The sequence below is a fragment of the Arachis ipaensis genome, chromosome B7 (genome assembly GCF_059453495.1).
Source record: "Arachis ipaensis isolate K30076 ecotype BB chromosome B7, ASM5945349v1, whole genome shotgun sequence".
Taxonomy (NCBI): Eukaryota; Viridiplantae; Streptophyta; class Magnoliopsida; order Fabales; family Fabaceae; genus Arachis; species Arachis ipaensis.
In genome coordinates this window covers 2323091-2344589 of record NC_142442.1, presented here as the reverse complement: position 1 = coordinate 2344589, position 21499 = coordinate 2323091, and the positions used below count along the sequence as shown (strand labels likewise).

Here is a 21499-nt window from a genome sequence, read left to right as displayed (position 1 = left end):
AATGCGACAGTTTTATTTTTTCATTTATATTTGTTGAATTTTTAATTTTTTATTGTGAGGTATGGATATACACGAAGAATAAGGACTAGGAGCATTTTTTTCCGGAAAAATTAACTATGGTAACTTTCATTTCCTATACTCATTATTTCAAACTATGGACTTTAAAATAAAGCAAATAACTGCATTTAATCACGAATACAGGATAAGATAGGTTTCTGAAAACATGACGCAAAAGATAGAGTTACAAAAATTAATGTTCTTGTATTTTGATTAGTGATATTTTAAACATAAAAAAATAAATTATAAAACTTTAATTTACTAACATTTTTTCATATAAAAATTTTAGGAAGAAAAATATAATAATAAAAAATTGATAGAAAAAATGAAAGAAAAAATAAAAAAGTAAGTTGTGTTCGTTGTTAATATCTACACACTATGATAGTAATCAGTGGCTAAGAGAAGGGGGTTGAATTTTAACCCATTTTTTGCTGAGTGTTATTTTCTACCCTTTGAAATGACTTCAAGAGATTTTTCTTCTTTTTGTCTCGTATCTAGTCAAGAGACATTTTCTTTTTGTCTCGTAACCAGTCAGGAGATAATTTAAGAGAGAATCACACCATGGTTCAGCAAAGTGCAATGCAGCTTACATCTAGTCTCCATCACAACAATGATGGAATTTCACTATAATCATCTTGATTACAGACACCAATATGCAATTACCTCTCTCTTATCCATTTTCTTTAAGTTTCATCAATATGAGCCTTCCATCTTGACTTGGTTTCCAAGAAGGATTTCTGACCCTTGATGAATACTTGATCCTTGACAGCTCTTTCTACTCCACTTCTGCATCCTTCTCCACGTAGCTACAGTAGCTATCTTTTGTGATGGATGAACAAAAAGTAGAGATGAACCATACCACATGGATCTTCTTATTTGTTAAATATAATTTTATATTTTAATGTGTTTGTCTGCCTGTAAATAAATGTTTGGTATAATACATTTAAGGTTATAATTTTTCTGGAGAGAGAATACGTGAGCAACAAAAAAAAATTATAATTTCATTGGCCAGCGATGTAACGAGCAACTGAAAGGCTCAATTGTGATTTGTGCAATGCCATTAATGAGAATAACATATCTTATCCATAGAAAAACTCAGTAATTAAGCAATTGCCTCTCCATAATTAAACTTTCTCGGAAAATGGATGAGTAAGCTAATCAATGCGGACTATATATATATATATATATTGCTAGCATTAGTATCAGTATTTGGACAACTAGTTACAATCTAGTTTATGGTATCATTTGAATGCATGACTAGTAAAATGTAAAATGGAAGTAAAAAGAATTAAGCACTATAGCAGTTGTCATCAGATACTTCTTGTTGGAGAGGGGGACTTCTCATTTGCACTTAGTTTGGCGACTGCATTTGGTTCAGCTTCAAACATCGTTGCCACTTCCCTTGACTCCAAAGGTACACAAACTACGCTTTTGTTAGCATATTCATTCATCAATTCCATCCTAAGATGTTTTTGTATTCGTTCCAACTCTTTTTCTTTAATTAGAGTCACTAGTGAGAAAATACTCTAGAGCTTCAAGAAACTTGGATGAGTTGAAGAATCTTGGGTGTACTCTTGTGCATGAAGTAGATGGCCACATAATGAACCATCACCCACTCTTAGAGAACAAGTTATTTGACCGAATAGTCTTCAATTTTCCCCATGCTGGATTTTATGGAAAAGAGAGTCAGTTGCTGCAAATTATGTAAGTTAGTTCAACTACAAATAAAACAATTCACAAGGTTGCTTGATTGAGTTAACAAAGTGTGGTACTACTATTATTTCAGGCTGCACCAGGAGGTTGTAAGAGGGTTCTTGAAGAGTGCTAGGAAGATGTTAAAGGAATATGGAGAAGTTCATGTTACACACAAGACAGCATCCCCTTTTTCTTACTGGGGAATAGTGAAGCTAGCAAAGGAAGCTAAGTTGTCATTGGTAGAAGAAGTACCTTTTGGAATATTTGATTATCCAGGTTACATTAACAAGAGAGGTCATGGAAATAGATGCGACGACAGCTTTCCTGTTGGTCAATGCAGCACCTTCAAATTCTGTATATCACACATTATTGTAGATTGCTAACTTGTGTCTGCTGTGTCTTAACCGTGTTAAAAATAAAAATTTTTTATCTGAACCTGCGTAGACACGGACTTAAATACCATCACAGTTGTACATGTTTTGTTAAAATACCTAGTATAGTATTTTGTTTTGTTTTGTGAAAATACCTAGTACATGTTTTGTTTTGTGAAAGGAAAATACCGAGTAGAGAGTATTTTCCTTTGTTTTGGGACATTATTGTACATGGTTGATGATATTATTAGCTATAATGATATAGTAATTAGAATTTTAATTTCACTCTAAAAATGTGTTGTTATTACGATTTTAAATAAGTTAACTAATTTTATAAAACTTTTACTTCGATTTAATTTACTCATCTGAATACTATACTTCCATCCAAACATGTGAATGGATTCATCTTCTCATTGCGCGTGAAACCTATCTCAAATGATCTTCAAATCTTGCATGTGTGCTAGCAATAAATACATGTTTTTTTTGTTTGGCTACTCCAACGTAGATTTTATGATTGTTATCATGTGAAAATATTTTATTTTAATTATTAGATTATAAGTTATGAGACTTAATTTTTGTATGTTATAAAAGTGTTATTTTTATTTAAAGTGTGGCTAAATAAATAAGTCACATTTCTTAAACAAAAATTATTATAAGAATGTTTTTGACATATTCATTGGTGTAATTACCTTTTTTTTTGTTTTACAATTTTAATTAGACACATGAATTTTAGAATAGTAATTGAAAATATTTAAATATTAGATAAATAAAGCAGAAATTATAAACTTAGACAGTATAATTATTTACTTAAACGCATTTTTTAACAACGTTAGTTTTTTTTGTTTAACCTAAAATTGTTATAATCAGTTGAAAACGATGTCGTTTGCATTTTGGTTTTGTTCCTCAACATTTTCCATTTTTCCCTCACTTTCTGTGTGTTTCTGAGGTGAATACTTCAATGGACAACAAATATTCAATGCAGCAACATTGATCTCCATTACAAAGAATATTCTCCCTTTTTCCCATTCAGTTCCCTTCTTCTTCTTCTTCTTCTTCGCCATCGCAGCAATGTTCGTGCACATGGTTTTATCCCGCCACGTGTCCAAAACCATTTCTCGAAGCTCAACGCTTCTCTCTGCTTCGCTGAGGTCCCAACACTTATCCACCTTCTCCGATCACTTCCAATCCCTACTTTCCCAATCGCAGAGCGAGGTAATGGTTCCACTTCCATCATAAATATTCGATTTTTCTGCCCCTTTTGTGTTGTAGGGTTTTAGCTGTTAGCAGAAAATTTGACGACTTTTAACGAAATTTAACAGCTTTAGTATGTGTTGGTTTCGTATATCTAATATATTTAGGCAGGACTATTACTAATTTGATTTCTCACACTTGAAATGCGATTCTAATCTTGTTTGCTCCTTTTATAGACTAACAAATTTTGCATTTTTTGTCATGTATTTTTTCTAATCTAATATGTTTTTTTTATATTAATATTGTTACATGAATTGATTCCCATAATCCACATTGTACAGGTTTCACCTTCCTCTGTGACCTCAATAATTGATGGCTTGAAGAAACTCTACATCCAGAAATTGAAGCCATTAGAAGTTACATATCGTTTTAATGATTTTGTATTCCCATTACTGGTCAGTAAGTTCCTCTATTTTTTGTCCTTTGAAAAATTGACTTCCCAATCTAGATTCACTGTCAACTTTAGCTGTTCACTGTATTCATTTTTTTATGTTTGTCTTTTTTCTATGGCTATGCACAATTTATTGACCTGGAAATTTTTACACACACTAGACAAATAGTGATTTTGAAGCCAAGCCAATGGTTATGCTTTTGGGTCAATACTCAACTGGTAAAACAACATTTATCAAACATCTCCTTAAAAGTAATTATCCAGGCAAGTGGTTTTGTGTATTCGTGTATACATATAAGATTGCTAATCTCTCTTATGGAAATTTATTTGATAACGTTTGGTTTCTCATTATTGCAGGAGCCCATATTGGACCTGAGCCTACAACTGATCGGTTTGTTGCTATCATGGTACATGCCAAACTTCCCACAACTGTATTGACATCAAGATTTTCTTTGTTTCAAATTAGTAATCAATTTGATTTCTAGTTATCCGTATAAGGTGTAAAACTTTATAGTGGAGTTAGTACTTTGTACTCTAGAATTAGTGCTAAGTTTTAATGATTTGAATTATTGGTATCTGTGAAACATCCAATAATCTACCTATTTCGTGGTAAATAGGAAAAAGCTTACTAATGCATAACTTTTAAGACAGTCTGGGCCTGACGAGAGAACCATTCCTGGAAATACTGTTGCTGTCCAAGCAGACATGCCATTTAGTGGTCTTACAAGTTTTGGCACGGCATTTTTGTCAAAGTTTGAGTGTGCTCAGATGCCTCATCCGGTAGGTTGCGCTAGAGCCATTGAAGCAGTTTATCAGATTTTCCTATGGTATTTGGACTTACTCTTTTATGCAAACATCCAAAGCTACTAGACCAGATTACACTTGTGGATAGTCCTGGAGTTCTATCTGGAGAAAAGCAACGAACACAACGCTCGTATGATTTTACCGGTGTAACATCTTGGTTTGCTGCCAAATGTGATTTGATACTTCTCCTGTTTGATCCTCACAAACTTGATATTAGTGATGAGTTCAAGCGTGTGATCTCATCCTTACGTGGGCATGATGACAAAGTTCGAGTCGTTTTGAACAAGGCAGACCAAGTTGATACTCAACAAGTAAGAGCATGTATAGTTAAACTGCCATTTGTTTATTTATTAAATATACTGCAACATGGTAATTGGTAAGGTGCAACCTAACCTATTTTTGGTCTTATTTGCAGTTAATGAGGGTTTATGGAGCATTAATGTGGTCACTTGGGAAGGTGCTGAATACACCTGAAGTCACACGTGTGTATATTGGGTAGGTCACTTTATAAATGTATTTCTAGATTCTAATAAACTGTCATCACTTTAAGTGTTTTCTTTCACTTGCAGAGTTAGAGAGACACTTTATTTCTGAAACTATATGGTTCTGGCTATTGTTTGCTTTATTTGAAGAAAACTTGTTTATTTTCAATTTTTTCCCACCTTTTGTCTTTTGTATCATGTACTATACAATTTAGAAATGATATAACCGAGTTCTTTTCCTTGATCATTATATTGCCATGTGCTGTTTTGTGCTGAAATACTTTATTCTGTCAGCTCCTTCATTGATAAGCCTGTAAATGATGCTGCCGGTGGTCCAATCGGTAGGGAGCTCTTTGAAAAAGAACAAGATGACCTTCTTTCAGACCTAAAAGATATACCAAAGATGGCCTGTGATCGAAGAGTGAGTTCCGTGTTATTATTTTGTTTATCTCAGTTATATTTTTCCATTAAAATCAGACCACTCATATGTTCATGCATAATGATATTCCCAGAATTGCTAGTGGTGTTCTAATAAATAATAATAACAATTTTGTTTGTGTGTATTGACTAACTGTAGATCAATGAATTTGTAAAACGGGCACGAGCTGCCAAGATACATGCTTGCATTATCAGTCATCTTAAAAATGAGATGCCGGTTTTGATGGGCAAAGCTAAAGCTCAGGAAAGGCTTATTGATAATTTGGCTTCAGAATTTGTAAAGGTAGGAATTCAGCATGTAATCTGATGTGTTTCACATGCATTTCACACACAAACTCATATATGACTTTAAACTTTGAAAAAACAGGTACAAAGAGAATTCCATCTACCTCCTGGGGACTTCCCAGACATTGAGCATTTCAGAGAGATATTGAGTGGTTTCAATATTGACAATTTTGAGAGATTGAAACCAAAAATGATACAAGCAGTAGATGATATGTTAGCTTATGACATTCCTAACCTCTTGAAGAATTTTAAGAATACCTATGATTAGTTTAAGAGCAATTTTGCCAGTTAAATAGTTATTGCATTGATTGGAGTTTAAGATATCTGCAGCATATTGTAGATGTTATCAGATATCTTTATTTTGTATTTTCTATTCTTTTTTGGGGGAGGGGTTTAGACTGTGTTCTGTATTATTAATCATTTTTGTAGTAGCCAATAAGTTCCATGTCAGAAAATAATGGAAGAGTTGACAACCTTCATTGTAGTCCTCTAAGAAATCATTGATTTAATCACTTAAAGCTTGGTTGGTTCTGTCTTAAATTTCTTAAAAGCACTTCTTCAAAGTTTGATCACTGAAGTCAAACAATTACCACTTGTGCTATGTCTCATAAGTTTTTTTTTTTTTTTTTTCCTTCCGAAGGTATTTTTCAATCCATTAAAGTAATGATTAATTCGTCTCGTATTTAAACTTTAAATTAAGTCTGTTACTAGTCAAATGATTGCTGCGCATATAAAAAGATTGAAATTTTTGATACTTAGAAAAACAAATGAATTGACTACTTAACTAACTTAAGTTGATTTATGCCTCATGTTTAATTTACATTTTCTCTAAAGTTTGTATTATCACATATTCAACAAAAAATTATTTTTTATTCAAAAATAATGTAGTTTTTTATTTTTCACAATATTTTGGGCAAAGATAAATTCATCGCGAATCTAAACTTTGTTTAATTTGCCGAAGCTTATGGCTTTGTTAACATTAGCCCAAAAATAATTTTTGTTGACCCAAAGAAGACAAACAAAATAGCTTAGAACGACGTCGTTTGAAAATTATTGAATTTTCTTTTTTTTTTTTTCCTCCGCCGCTATCATTTTGCTCACATTCTCTCTGTTTTCTTCTGGAAACAAGCAGCTTCCACAGAAACACTCTTCTACTTCCCTCACATTGATCTCCGCTTCAAGCTTTCTCCTTTTCTCACTCAATTTTCTCGTCTCTTATTCTTCTTCTTATCAGCGATGTTCGTCTACAAGGTTCTATACCGTGTTTCCAGAACCATTTCCCGAAGCTCCACGCTTCTCTCTGCTTCGCAAAGGCACCCCCAACACTTGTCAACCTTCTCCAATCACTTCCATTCCCTCCTTCCCCAATCGCAAACCAAGGTAGGTTCCCGCCTCAATCATAAATATTCGATTTTTTTCCTTTTTTGTGTTGTAGGGTTTTGCTAGGGTTTTAGCTCTTAGCTGAAAATTTAATGACTTTAATAATTTTAACGAATATTCTCGTGTTCTTGTTCTCTATTCTCTTTCTCTTCCATAGGGATTGTTGAAATTATTTTTTTTTGGTGGGAATATCCAAGTTCAGCACTTTGAAGCTCCTGTTAGATTTTTAATATTTTTTTCGTGATTTGTAATTCCTATTTTAGTTCTAGCTTGTGATATAGCTTCTTCAATGTTAGAAGGTGCTTTAGTTTAAAAAAAAAAGGATTTTGAAAAGTGTGATCATTTTCCTTTGGACAATTTTAGAAGAAAGAGTGTTGAATAAAAAAGAATCAGTAATCTGATACATGCATATGAACATAGCCTTTAAAAAAAAAAAAAATTATGGGGAGCAGAACAATTTGCTTGAACTTATCATTCTATATTATGCCCTGTAAAACTATAAGTCTAAGATGATGCAATTATTTCTGTTGAAACTGTTTATTTGAGTAAATGAACCCATGCAGTGTAAAATATTCATTTAAGTTTAACATTGCTTTCTAATATTCCAGCTGATTCAGGTTCAAGCCAATTTGTTATATCCACCAATAAATCCTTCTCTGGCTCCAAGATTTGGATTTTCTTCATCAGCATCACCTGACGAAAAGGAAAAGGCAAATAATGTGGGAGATTCTACAAATGATGACCCTGCCAAAACAAGTGTGGATGAGAAGGAAATTGATCAGGGTGAACAAGCCAAAGGTGCTGATCAAAGAGAAGAATCAGGTTCTGCTTCTGATTCTCAATCTCAAAACCCCAAAAGGAGGAGAAAAAGTTCTAAACGAGTTGCATTTTCTGATTCAGATTCTGATATAGAGAGTGAAGATCTATCAAGGGATGATTTAATTAAGCTTGTTGCTGAGAAGGAAGAACTTTTGAATTTGAAGCACAAAGAGATTGAGAAAATGCAGGATAAAGTTCTGCGTACTTATGCAGAGATGGAGAATGTCATGGACAGAACTAGACGTGAATCAGAGAATTCAAAAAAATTTGCCATACAGGTCTAGAATTTTGAACTTTTTTGTCCTAAATAATGTGGTTTATTATTTTATTTTATTAACTGTAAGCTGAATGGTTTAAATTTGTTTCAGAATTTCGCAAAGAGCTTACTAGATGTTGCGGACAACTTGGGAAGAGCTTCCTCTGTTGTAAAGGAAAGCTTTTCAAAGATTGATGCATCAAATGACACCTCCGAATCCGTAAAACTCTTGAAAACACTTTTGGAAGGTGTTGAAATGACCGACAAGCAACTTTCAGAGGTAGAATGTTCTACTTTATTCACATTTTCTATAATTGTAGTAGTCTAAGCTAATCTAGTTTTCTATCTTTTATTTGGAGTAATTTGCATAGATAAGGTTCCCTGCCCAACAAGGGGACCCAAAAAAATAAAATAAAATCTTCGCACCTATTGCTGTTATATACTTGTATTCATCATTAAAGGTGGGTTGAATATTTTGTGTGAATGTGAGTGCAAGTGTGATTTGTTGAGCACTAGGATACAGTGCTCTGGGCTCTAGGCTTTCGCGTTGGTTGGTGGTGGCTGAGGCGCCTGCAAACAGTACCCTTGAGACTTGGGGGCTGCATTTGTCTTTTAACTTCAAAAACTATTTTCTTTAACGATTTTCTCGTTAGTTTCTGTACAAGCTTCTCGTTGTAAATGCCTTCATGGAGGTGGCATGATGAGTTTGGGGATGCACGTCAGTACCTTTCTGCATCATCAAACCTGCTAAATTTATTTCAAGTTTATAAGCTTATTGAAGTAACTGCTTCTGCTTACAGGTACTTAAAAAGTTTGGTGTTGAAAAGTTCGATCCTACAAATGAGCCCTTTGATCCGAATATGCACAATGCCATCTTCCAAGTTCCTGACAGCTCCAAGCCTCCAGGCACCGTTGCTGCTGTTCTCAAGGTAATTTACATAACTTTTGGTCCTATGAAGGGCTGCGATTCGGTTTTCCAACTATTGAATCCTTAACAATCTCATCTCATCACATGTTACTTTTCGTAATTCCCTTTCAAGTTATAATGTGACAATACTAAGGGACCAATCTCGCCATTTGTAACCCACTTCAATCATTATCAATCATTCCCATAAAAGGGCTCTTTGATCAATAGTTTATTTAAGTGATTTGGAAATGATTCAAAATCATGTCTTATGGATACATTTGCAGGCAGGATATAAGCTTTATGATCGCGTTATTCGCCCGGCCGAAGTTGGTGTAACCCAAGCTGTGGAGGAGGATAAGAATGCAGCTGAATGATAGACTAGGCATTAACACATGGTAACTAGTAAGAGCTCATAGGATTAAAAAAAGAGAGATTCCTAAGTGAGTTCTTATTGGGAATCATCTAATTTTTCTTCCAAATATGTATCTTTTCAGAGCATCATGATCAGTTTGTTTACCATTGAGCAATGGACTATTCTTTTCTTCTAAGCTTTTTAGAGTGACAATGATGCCATAAAGATGGGTTTGCTACCATCAGATTTTGGTTTGTAACAATGCTGCTTACACTGATTCTTTATAGTAAAATTCTTGGTAGTGGGAGGATGCAACCCTTGTAGTTGTATGTTCATACCATAGTTTTCATATCTACCTCTAATTAAGCATACCATGACTTGGTTAACATATTTCAGATAAGACAATTTCTATATAAACCATGGAGGAGGAAGAATAATTTTTTCCTTCCCATTAATTGATTACTACAGAATACTACAAAATAATTGAAGAAAAATGAGAAGATATAATTAAAGAAAAGGACATAAATGAGTTATTGTAATCAAATGTAGAGTAAGAATTTTATACGAAGATAAATCTGTCTTTAGATAATCTAAGAATATTGTTCTGATAATATAATTTGTAATTTGAGAATAATTGCGTATTTAATTTCCTTCTACAAACATATTTAACTCCTTGGATCAAACTTAAGATTTGAGAGCAAACATCTAAAATTTTCTAGTTGCCTTTCAACGATTTTATTTTATTATTTTCAATACTTTTTCAGATTTGAATATTTTGTTAGACTTATTTTATTTACAAAAAAAGAATAACTAGTTTTTTTTTTTATAATAACTAAAATAGCAAAATCTAGGATTTTGCCCTTAGCTACAAAATAGCAAAATCCTTTCATAAAGTAATGTTTATTGGACCATAAAAGAAGGAGGGTGTTCAAATTCAAACCGATTCAAATTAAACCGTTCATTCAATTCAAACTGAAAACTGATTAAAACCGTACTAATTCGGATTTGTTTGGATTATATTTTTTGCAAATCGCTAGATCGGATCGGATTTCAAATCTACTTTTCATAACCGATTCAATCTAATCCAAACTGCACAATGTGCTATAATATTATTATTATATTTACAATTATATTTATAACATGTTCAATTTGTTATACATTTTTATATTATTCATGTATTATTATTATTATTTAATAAATATTTTCTGTTCAAAATGTTATTTATTTATTTATTTTAACTAACCTATAATTTTATTTCTATTGTTATGTTATGATTGGTTTTTTAAGATATTATTGAAATTGTTATGTTATTGTTGATTATTTAAAATTTGATGTTGAGATTTGTTATATGTATTTAATTTTTTTTTAATTTATAAAACCACATATCCAATCCAACCAAAACCGCTTGAAATTAGATGGGATCGGATTTTTTTTCTAAAATTATCCTATCCAAACCACATTGCAAACACTCCTAAAAAGTAGTTAATTTATCGATGATGTATTTAGAATTTTCCCACTTTAAGTGATAATTTCTATGTTTTATTATTAACACGTTTTTTTTTTTTTTACTAAAGATAGGAGACTCGAACTCGCAACCTCTTAATTGAGTATGGGGAGACTATGCCATTTTAGCTATAACTCATTTGCTAACACATTGTTTAATATATTGGTTGTATGCAATAATATGAAATTAAAATAGATTTTAAGTATCTTATTAATAATTTATAAATATCTTTGTTTCTAGTTTCTAATTTTATATATTTATTTATTATTATTATTATCCGAGCAAGCTGTGAAGTCTATCTGCTACTAACTTCAAGAATGGAGCTCTGTTCTCGAACCTTAACAACTCTTCTTCATCGCACTTCCCCTTCTTCTTCTTCTTCTTCTTCTTCTTCTAACTCTCTTCTTCGTGCAACTACTTGTAACTATGCAACACCTTCCAAATCCAGCAACTACTTCAACCTCTCATCATCTCATTATCATAATCATCATGTTCTTCACCACTTCCAACAACAACCCTTTCTCTTTCACCATTATCACGGTAGTTTTTCTCCCTTCACTGTTTCAGCTTCTTCTTCTTCGGCGGCTGCTTCTTCCACAGAAGAGAAAATGGACCGTCTTCCGGCAGAGTTGAACGTCACCGAAACACAAGAACCCAATTCCAGAGTATGCGCTCTTCTTCTTCATCCGTTTTTTTTTTCTGTCAATGCTTTGATTTTAATAGCTCATTTACATAATTACATCGATGCTCGAAGTTTTGGTTTGCTTAGATTCTAGCTCAATAGAGTAGCTTCTGCAATCTATGTTAGTAAGGTGTTTGCACAATTAGGACTATTTTAGAAAGTGAGATTTTTTAAGGGTTTTGGTTTATTTTTTAATTTCTATTGTCAATAATATGCTTTTATATATGATTACTTAAGGTTTAATTACACATAATTTCATCAAATTTTTAATTAAATGTTTAAAAGTTTATGATTGGGTCCTATACTAAATAAAATTTTGTAATTAGATCCTTGTTAGTTGTTATTTTTAAGAAGAAAACACAATAATCATAGAATATTTGCTTTTAGAATATTTCATTGGTATACAAAAACGTATATTCGGAAAAAAAATGGATTTTTAAACAAAAAATAGTTAGAAATAACCTAATTGAAAATTTTATGAGTCTAAGTTTGTGGGACTATAAAGAAGGATTCAATTAGTTTATAATTTATATGCACTTGTAGTTAGGCATTCAATAATATATTCAGTACCCTTAAAAAAACTGACCTTTTATTTCAACATATTATCTCATTTCATTGCAGGTTAGACTTCAAGTGGAGGTGCCACCAGTTGTCTGTGAGGATTGTTACAAAAGGGTCATATCTGAGTTTACAAAGCAAGCAAAGGTACTATCACCACTTAATTTATGCTTTATACATGCAATTATTATCTATAATGCCCGCAGTTTATGATTCTTTTGTATCTACATTGATGAGCATAACATCCCTACCTTGTTATTCTTATAAAATATTTTAGCTGACTAATTTTTACAGTCCGAGGTTACTGCTTCACCATATATCTCAGAAGTTTGCTCAAGATTCATGTATCCAAAATTTTTGAAATAGTATGCTACTTTTATGGGCTAATTTACCGTTTCACATCAACAGGTCCCCGGATTCCGCCCCGGAAAGCCGGTTCCAGAAAGTATTCTTGTCGGTTACGTCGGGCGCAAAAATGTTCAGAAGGCCACAATCGAATCTATATTGAGGAGAACACTTCCACATGCTATGACTTCAGTATGTTGCATTATGGTTTACTTTCTTATCTTCTTATGTCTTAGTTTCTTCCTAATGTTTAGTCTATTATACAATTCAGTTCGTTGCGTTTATTTGAAATTACTGAAATCTCTCTTCATTCTTCAAAGTGATGCTTAAATAGTTATTGATCTTTCCTCATTGTCAACAACATGGCCTGAAATCTATATGCTGCTGAGATTGATACTGATCAAGGGATCTTTTTGTTTAATTATAATGTTTTCTACTATTTATCGTTTATCCGAAGTTAATACTGAAAAAACAAATGGATTATTAGATAAGATATACTACTTTGGTCTCATACTTAATACATAATGATCCATTCTATTTATTAGGTTACCAGAAAGGCTTTGCCGGACTCTGTGCGTATAGTGACTAAATTTTCTGAGTTGGAGAAAACATATTCTTCTCAAGGGAGTCTTAGGTACAACATGTATTGGTTAAGCTAAATGTGTAATACTCGGTGGGAAGTTTTATTGATTATTGTTCCCGATTTCTGTTCTCCAGATATGATGTCCTTGCTGATATTGTACCTGAAATCAAATGGGTTCCTGATAATGGATACAAGAATCTGAAAATTGTTGTTGAAATAGACAGTGATATTGATGCTCAGAAAGCATCTGAACAAGAATTCAAAAGGCGTCACAAATCCATTGGTGCGCTGAAGGTTGTTGCTGACAGAGGACTACAGGTGGCTGAACTTGATTTATATCCATCAACTTGGTGTACATGCATTTTAATATGATTCTTTGCTAACATTTTAATCATTTTCCTCAAATTTTGAAGTTCTGATCATTTTCATATTTTTACTAATTACTAGAAAATAATTGGCAATCAAATAGTGTTTCATTTTCTTTGTATTTAGTATTATCCTGGTAATTATTTTTTGCCCAAATTGACATCAACTTTATTTTGTTTGCAGGCTGGTGATGTTGTTGTCATTGACATCTCAGCAACAACCATTGATCAAGATGAATCAAAGATTAAAAATATTCCTTCTGCTGAAAGTAAAGGTCTGGTGATGTTCTTGAAGGATGATCATATACCGATATAGGGGTAGCATTCTTGTTCGTGGTATATCATGAACTTTTTTTCCGCTAAACCTTATTCTATTGCGTGTGCAGGATTTAACTTCGATACAGAAGATGGTTACAGAATATTGCCCGGTTTCCTTGATTCTATAATTGGAATTCGTCCGGGTGAAACAAAGTCATTTCCTCTTGTGTTTCCTGAAACATGGAATCAAGAAAATCTCCGTGGTGTTCATGCTCAGTTTACTGTAAGTTTCTTATACACAATTCACATGCTCAATCCAAAAGTTTATTGTATTAGGGCCACAAGCCAGCCTAGTGCTTTATGTAGCCGCATATTTTACAGACTTCTATGGTGCTTTTAATCCTCCTTTTGTTAAAAACTTTGGACCTTTTAAATAGGATACATAGAGTGCTTCACTAGCTCTGAGAACATGAATTTTGTAGTTCATGTATCCTCATTCGTCACTAGATATTTATTATCTTATTATTGGCTTAGCTGTTAGACCGGCCTCTGACTATATTGAGTCATGCTTATTAAACCTCTCTTCATTGATTATAGGTTGAATGCAAAGAACTATTTTACAGAGATTTGCCGGAACTGGATGATTCTATTGCTGATAAGCTTATCCCTGGATGCACGACAGTGCAACAGGTGAAGAATTATTTTCATTTTAGAGTGTAAAAATGAAGAATTATATCAAGTTGAATTCTGAGTCTTAACTTTTTGGTATGAATTTTCAGGTCAAAGACCTATTGTTGCAGAGATGTCAAGAGGTGGAGCAATCAGCTAGAGAACAAGCAACTGATAATGCTATATTAGATCAGATTTCCAAGGTAAAGTGACATTGTATTGATTGGTAGCAGTATTATTTTGAAGTTGTCTAGTCTTGTAGGTTGCAATGCATGTTTCTCAATTTTGTTTGCAATTTGCATACTTCTCATTAACAAGGGATGAGATAATGATATGACCCTCTTTTTTGTATGGCCTGAATGGTCAAATAATCTATATCAAGTATGTTGGAAAATTTATACTTGGAAAACATCCGTTGTTGATATTTTTGCATTACCTGCTACAAGAAAATGCTGGTGTATGCATTGTTTATCACAACACATATTTATACTTGTCATTTTCAGATGGTAGAAGTTGATATACCTCAATCCTTGTTTGAGGAACAAGGTAGGCAGCTATATGGAGCCAGCCTTTTAGAAATACAGGTACTTATTGCAACTGTTTCAAGCAAATCAAGTAAATTGTGTTCCAATATTTTGTAAAAACAAAAGGTCGTCTTGTTTCTCCGCGCTACACATGATTTACTATACTTGCTTGTCCTAATGTTATGCAGGCGAAGATGAATCTAAATGACCAGCAATTGGCTTCTCTGTCAAGTCAAAAGGCTGTGAATGAATATCTTGAGCATCAGAAGGACAATATAAGAAATTTGATAAAACAGAATCTGGCCGTTGGTGATATATATAGGCGCGAAAATCTGCAGGCATGCTTATCTGATTAAGACATTTATCCTTTATGTTTTGGCCACTCAATTTGATGTGATTGAGAAATAACATTTGCTTTCCTATTGGACCATTTTAGTATGTTTGTTGAATGCTTTGTGCTTATTAAAATGATTTCTGCATAATTCTTTTGCAGTTCTCCACTGAGGACCTTGTCAAGGAGGTTGAGAATTCCATCACCGAATTCAAACGTCAAAATCAAGAATATGATGAGGAAAGGGTAAAGGATCAGGTAATTTGCATGTTCTTTCAAGTTTGTTGACTTAAATTCTATACTCATTCTACTCATTGATTTAATATGATACTTTTGAACTTCTATGAAGGTCCAAGAAATACTAGAAGGAGCTAAGGTGCTTGAATGGTTGAGAGAACATGCAGAGATTCAGTATGTAACCAGATGAGAGATAAACAGTGGCAAAAGCAAAGCCAAGAAAGTGTAAGTTCTATATTTATTTGTATGAATTTCGTTTCGGCTGATGTATGTTATGAGAAAATAAACTATTATTGATTGAATTTTGAAGAAATAATTTTAAGAACATAATTGCAACTTAGAAACATCTGTCTGTGTTAAACTTCTTTGCAAAGTTTGACATGGCCTGCCTCAGGTTACGTCAATAATCGACCCCACTTAATGAGATAATGCTTTGTTGTCAGCGTTGTAATTTCAGATTACAAACTATTTAAAGTTTCAGACAAACAGGTAACAATAATACCAAATATTAAATTTTTCAATGTTAAAGGCCTAGAGAGAAATAAGTTGTACCTACTTGAGCAGCTAGAATGAGAGTATGAGTCAAAAACCAATTTTTTTTTTCTTTTTTTGATGATTACCCCCTTGTTCCAATAGGGGCATCATCTATCAATATTAACTAATGAAAGCATGGTTTATAAAAAAATGTACATTAAATCAATCTTGAATGAAACGGCTTTCTCTTAAAACCTGCCCCAGCTTGTTGTAAAGAGCATGTTGCTCCTCCATATCAAGGTTCCTCAATACCTACATCATCAATAGATAATTGCATATAAGTTTTAGATTAAATAAAGTTAAGTGGTTATATTTGTATTCTCTGAGAACATCTAAATATTGTTAGAAGGAACTAGAGTTATCTGATTTCAACTTAATGGAAAATTACTAAATAAATTTCTTAGAGAAAAAGAATGCTGACCTGGCCTAAAACCATCTCAACTGAATAGTCATGGGGAGCAATGAATGATTGATAGTAGATGTAGACAAAAACAGCCATTACCATCTGAAAAGGGATGCATGCTAACACAGTGTAAAAACAATATAATTTTTTGGATTATTGCATATGAATATCTTGAACAGCAAGTTAATTACTGTAATACTATAGTGACACTATTCCCTGAATTAAATTATTGTCTGCTTAGATTACTGTATACCTATTAATATTTATAGATTCATATATACCTGACAATCCATTCTGTCAGTGACTCCACCATGTCCAGGTATACTGTCTCCAAAGTCCTGTATTCATAGAAAGATATTAAGGGACACTGAGATAGTATTTTACATCAGAATAAATATAGGGAATCAAATTTTAATTAACTAACATTAATTATTTTTTTTATTGTAATTTTTTTTAATGCTCACTATTTTGAGAATTTAGGTTTTAGAGTTCAGATTTAGAGTTTAAAATTTAGAATAAAAGGATAATTTTGAAAAGGTTGGCTGATATTGACTGAAAAATAATTGGTCATATGTAATATCATCTAATTTACTCCAAATTAAATTAAAGAGCAAAGAAAGACCTTGATTTTGAAAGCCCTTTTGAAACCACTTGCAAAAAATCCTCCAAATGGTGCTATAATGGAGGCAAATAGTCCCATCCACAAGGCATGCCACTGTACTGGCAAAACTGCTATCTCTTTCCAAGGAAGCTAAAAACATGTTGCAAAATTATTTAAAAAGAAAAAGAGCCTAATTATAAGATTATGATTATTATAATAAAATTTCTAAAACTCAAGAATTATTATTATGAATTACCCATTGAGCAATTAATGTTGGTAAAGGAATGTACTCTGGCTTAAATATTGGATCAGGGTCACACTTAAGCCAACCAGTTGATAAGTCCTGAATTGATTGATTCCACCAAAAATGATACCATAGTTAGGAACATCACAAGTCCTTTGGTCAAATTCATATATTAATTAATTAGTTTAATCCAATGAAAGATTGTTACCTTCCTTGGACATGTTAGCCAATGGAAGCGACCCAAGAAGTTAGCAAACTGCAGCAAATATTAACAGTTAAATCAGTTATGTCTTTTTGTCATTTTTTAACATGTTTTGTTCTTAGGAAAAAAAAGTTGGCCACCACTCATGATATTACGAACCGTTAGATGGTTCAGTCAAACATGTCAAACTATCTAATAGTCCATAATATCTTCACATGAAGATGTCTTCATGGAAGTAACTACTAAAAAAGTTATTTCTTTTTCTATTTTCGTATTCTTAGATTTCAGACGAATAGAAAAATAGACAAATTTTATATCAAAACAGATGTATTTTTATCTTTTTCAATATCTGTCTCTCTCGCCAAACAAGTGATTGATGGTTACCGCAAATGCAGCAATCATGGTGGCAACAGAAGCTCCAATGAAACCTTCCCATGTTTTCTTTGGAGAAAGCTTTATAAGAGGTGTCCTCCCAAAAAAGAAACCAAAGAAATATGCAGCAACATCATTCATTGCAATTAGCCCTGCAGGGAAAAGAAACCTTCATAACAAAATTTAACATGTTAGTTAGTTTCTTCTTAATCTTAATCTTAATAATGATATAATATTTTAAGGTAATGGATGAAAATGTATTACATATTACCAGAATATGCCTTCAAATATATTGGCTACAGTGAATGCAGATTGGGCAAACACAACAATGAGTATCATATGAATCCATGCATATTGACCAAATTGGTACTTGTAATATCTCTTCCTTAGTGAAAGAATAAACCATACAAAACCTGAGATTATATATAAATGAAACCAATTACTCTGATATAATTATAATTAAACTTTGTAATAATTAAGCAACTAATTTAAATAACTAACCTGCAATATATAGGAAGTAACATATAACCATCTGATACTTGATGACGTTGCTGACAAGTCTATATAGGAATTTATCTGATGAAACTGTATTCACAAGTTGCTGACTCAGAATACGCCCATATACGTATAGCATTGCTGTGAAGAAAAAATGCCTACAACATTCAAAATCATATCATCATCTTGCTATTTTTTAATATCTCTGTATAGTTCTATCCTAATTAGTGGTCCTAATCCTAATTAAGATAACCAAGAGTTATCAAAACCTAAGACACTATTTAGCATGAAAATGAAAGTAGTATGTAGCTTACCAGTTCAAGAACTTAAACTTAGGGAGACGTTTATCTTGATTATTAGTATTAGCCTTTCTTAGTAGATTGAAGAGTTCATGTGCCATAAAGATTTGAATAACAACCACCATGGCCCACATGTAAAGATGACCCAAGTATATGAGAAGTAAGAGACTTAAAAGCATCCATAGTGATGAGTATGCACGTATCCACATTGACTTGTACTTAGCTTTGTCATCGATAAGCAAATGGTTAGTCCCATTTAATTTGCTTATCTCTGCAGGAATCTGCACATAATTTAAGGAAAAAAAAAATCAGCATATTGCTATATTCAAAATAACATATTTTTTTAGTTGTCCATGTTATCTTTTAATTCGACAGATTAAGAACTAATTCATCGCGAAATTGAGTTCTCTTTAAGGTAGCGTTTGGTAGAGAGACAGAGATTAAAAGACTGAAATTGAGGCACAGAGACTCGAGACAGACTGAAATAAATCTCAATATTCTGTTTAGTGCAAAATAAAAGACAAAAATTAAAATAAAAATAAAACTCTAATTTAATTTGTACAAAAAGTAAAATTGGAATTAATTAATTGAAATGAGGGTATTTTAGGTATAAAATGTTATTAAAGTTTCAGTTTTCGTCTCTAAAAATTTTGGTCTCCAATGTCCTCACTTTTTGAAGATACTGAAATACTAAAATTTTAGGGACAGAAACAAAAATTTTAATACCAGTCTCTGAGCCAATAAATATGATACTGAGTCTCAGTTTCTCAACCTCTGTCCCAGCACCTCAAAACAAACGCTATCTAAGTGTCTGTCGCTGGCCAATAGATTACTGCATGTACAAGATAAAATTTGAACCCCAAACACTTACGTGAGCTAACCACTCGACCAACCCAAGATAGTTATTCAAAATAACATATTAGTACCTACGAGGTACACTAATATTTATATGTTCAAATAAATAACTAAATTGAATCGGTCTAGTAGTTAGCTTACTCGTCTGCTTACTCAATGTCCTTAATTGCGAATATAATTGAACAAATTACTAACCTCGTTTGAGTGTGAATGCTTTCGTTGGCGAATAAAACCTGGAGTTCTTGGAGAGTTACAGTTATGGAATTCATTATTGATATCTCTCATTGATGATGTAGAGATATTTCGGAGATGTTTTGGAGTGGAAGACATGAATGCATTTAGACCTTGATCCCCCTAACATCATACATCACAAAATTTAGGGTGTAATAATAATAAGCAAATCCATGATTATATATGATCTTCAAAAACAATAATGAAGTTAAAATCATGTGATGATGTTATGTGATCCGCAATTTAAAACCATACACTTAACATAAATTGATCTCAATGTATTATGTGTCATTATTTAACCTAATTCAACAATGAATATATGCATTGTTATTATTGGAATAGAATAGATCTTTGCCTATCTCAAACTCAAGAAAGAAATGACATGCATGATCATTAGTATTGAGAATGAAATCGTACAAGTTATTATTGTAATGCAAAAAGAGAGAATTTACTTACTTGGTGAAAGTTACGTTGTTGAAGAGGAAGAAAACGCAGGATGTGATGTGATGTGTGATGTGTGATGTGAATGTAATTTGTTGAATGTGGCTTGGCTATGTTTGAGGGAAAAGAGAGACACAACAAACTATATAGCGGTTTTCTTTGACCACCCAAATATTTCTAACTATATAATCGTCCCTCCTTATACACTCCAATTCCTTATGCCTAGTGATCATAAATATATGTATAACATTAACAATAAAATCTTATCTTCTTAGCTGAAATCGAATCGAATGATATATATATATATATATATATATATATATATATATATAATATTCGTTAGTAAATTAATTATTGATATAAACTATATTTATATAATTAAATTACTTAATGTATTTATCGCCAATGAGTTATAACTCAAATGTCATAGTTTCTCCATCCTCATTTAAGAGGTTGTGGGTTCAAGTCTCCTATCTTTGGTTAAAAAAAAAAATTAATGTATTTATCAAAGTTTAACTTAAGAGGTAGATAAATCAAATTACATTAGTATAATTATATTAAAATACGAAATATACATTGAAAATATATAAAATAATATATTTAAATATATATAAATGAACAATGATTATTTTTTCGTATATATATATTATGTGATGGATTTTTTTTTAATACATACGCTTTGTAACATTGGGTGTTGGATATATGAAGAAATTTTTTAACAATAGTTAGTGTGTAATATAACACAATAATGAATTTATGGTATGAAAATAAGGATTTTTTTTTTATAAAAATTCATATGCAGTTATTTTTATGTAAAATTGTTAATTAAAAATTGTTAAATGATTAAATATATTTGACTAAAGAAAAAGTATAGGGAGCCAATGGAATATTTGTACAATGTGCACAACAAAGATTTAGAGAAGTATTAGAGATATAACTATTAGTGTTATCTTTTCCCATTAGTTGAAGCTTTTTGGGATGAATAGTATCATAACATGGTATCAAAGCTCTAGATCCGAAAGGTCAAGAGTTTGATCATTGGTGAACTCCAAAATCAATTTAAACTTTTGGGATGAGATGTTTATTATCCCTAATACCATGTTTATTTTTTAACTCATATAACCCATTGTACACATTGTACAAATATTCTATTGGCTCCCTAACAGGACTCTTGACTAAAGTATAATTCAATAATTTTTAATTATTAACTTTACATAAAAATAAAAATAATTGTACATTAAGTGTTTTCTTTTATTTTTTAGTAAGTTTGATTTATTA

The 21499-nt window shown here is 32.0% G+C and overlaps 5 protein-coding genes across 10 annotated transcripts; 4 read left to right on the top strand and 1 right to left on the bottom strand.

The window, feature by feature from the left end:
• Positions 1-11: 11 nt before the first annotated feature.
• On the top strand, positions 12-2212 carry LOC107606434 (uncharacterized protein At4g26485-like). Of its 2 annotated transcripts, XM_021106924.2 has the most exons (4): positions 12-119; positions 1372-1471; positions 1563-1761; positions 1844-2212. In XM_021106924.2, the coding sequence occupies exons 1-4, from the start codon at positions 117-119 to the stop codon at positions 2133-2135; spliced, it is 594 nt and encodes a 197-aa protein (XP_020962583.1). In that variant the 5' UTR covers positions 12-116; the 3' UTR covers positions 2136-2212. The 2 variants fall into 2 exon arrangements, with proteins under 2 accessions (XP_020962583.1, XP_016163985.1); XM_016308499.3 differs by lacking the exon at positions 12-119 and having other exon boundaries at positions 1330-1471.
• A 786-nt stretch (positions 2213-2998) lies between these two features.
• LOC107609020 (EH domain-containing protein 1-like) lies at positions 2999-6314 on the top strand. Its single transcript, XM_016310839.3, has 10 exons — positions 2999-3335; positions 3656-3769; positions 3927-4029; positions 4123-4172; positions 4417-4545; positions 4629-4880; positions 4985-5064; positions 5346-5472; positions 5629-5772; positions 5857-6314. Exons 1-10 carry the CDS (start codon positions 3192-3194, stop codon positions 6040-6042), a joined length of 1329 nt encoding a protein of 442 aa, XP_016166325.1. The 5' UTR covers positions 2999-3191; the 3' UTR covers positions 6043-6314.
• Positions 6315-6832: 518 nt separating this feature from the next.
• LOC107609569 (grpE protein homolog 2, mitochondrial) lies at positions 6833-9837 on the top strand. Of its 4 annotated transcripts, none has more exons than XM_016311575.3 (6): positions 6833-7154; positions 7772-7976; positions 8055-8251; positions 8342-8509; positions 9030-9158; positions 9421-9837. In XM_016311575.3, the coding sequence occupies exons 1-6, from the start codon at positions 7011-7013 to the stop codon at positions 9508-9510; spliced, it is 933 nt and encodes a 310-aa protein (XP_016167061.1). In that variant the 5' UTR covers positions 6833-7010; the 3' UTR covers positions 9511-9837. The 4 variants fall into 4 exon arrangements, with proteins under 4 accessions (XP_016167061.1, XP_016167059.1, XP_016167057.1 ...); XM_016311573.3 differs by having other exon boundaries at positions 7763-7976; XM_016311571.3 differs by having other exon boundaries at positions 7763-8251.
• A 1414-nt stretch (positions 9838-11251) lies between these two features.
• LOC107609519 (trigger factor-like protein TIG, Chloroplastic) lies at positions 11252-18263 on the top strand. Of its 2 annotated transcripts, XM_016311516.2 has the most exons (14): positions 11252-11657; positions 12296-12379; positions 12641-12769; positions 13123-13211; positions 13295-13478; positions 13710-13800; positions 13912-14066; positions 14381-14473; positions 14563-14655; positions 14956-15036; positions 15165-15314; positions 15470-15565; positions 15657-15769; positions 17924-18263. In XM_016311516.2, exons 1-13 carry the CDS (start codon positions 11310-11312, stop codon positions 15732-15734), a joined length of 1671 nt encoding a protein of 556 aa, XP_016167002.1. In that variant the 5' UTR covers positions 11252-11309; the 3' UTR covers positions 15735-15769; positions 17924-18263. The 2 variants fall into 2 exon arrangements, with proteins under 2 accessions (XP_016167002.1, XP_016167001.1); XM_016311515.3 differs by lacking the exon at positions 17924-18263 and having other exon boundaries at positions 15657-15888.
• Positions 16241-19879, bottom strand: LOC107609520 (phosphatidate cytidylyltransferase 1). The gene is made up of 11 exons (XM_016311517.3): positions 19745-19879; positions 18710-18975; positions 18402-18553; positions 18172-18313; positions 17913-18069; positions 17535-17582; positions 17339-17425; positions 17104-17232; positions 16763-16819; positions 16500-16583; positions 16241-16330 (listed from the first exon to the last, which is right to left on the bottom strand). The coding sequence occupies exons 1-11, from the start codon at positions 19877-19879 to the stop codon at positions 16241-16243; spliced, it is 1347 nt and encodes a 448-aa protein (XP_016167003.2).
• Positions 19880-21499: the final 1620 nt, after the last annotated feature.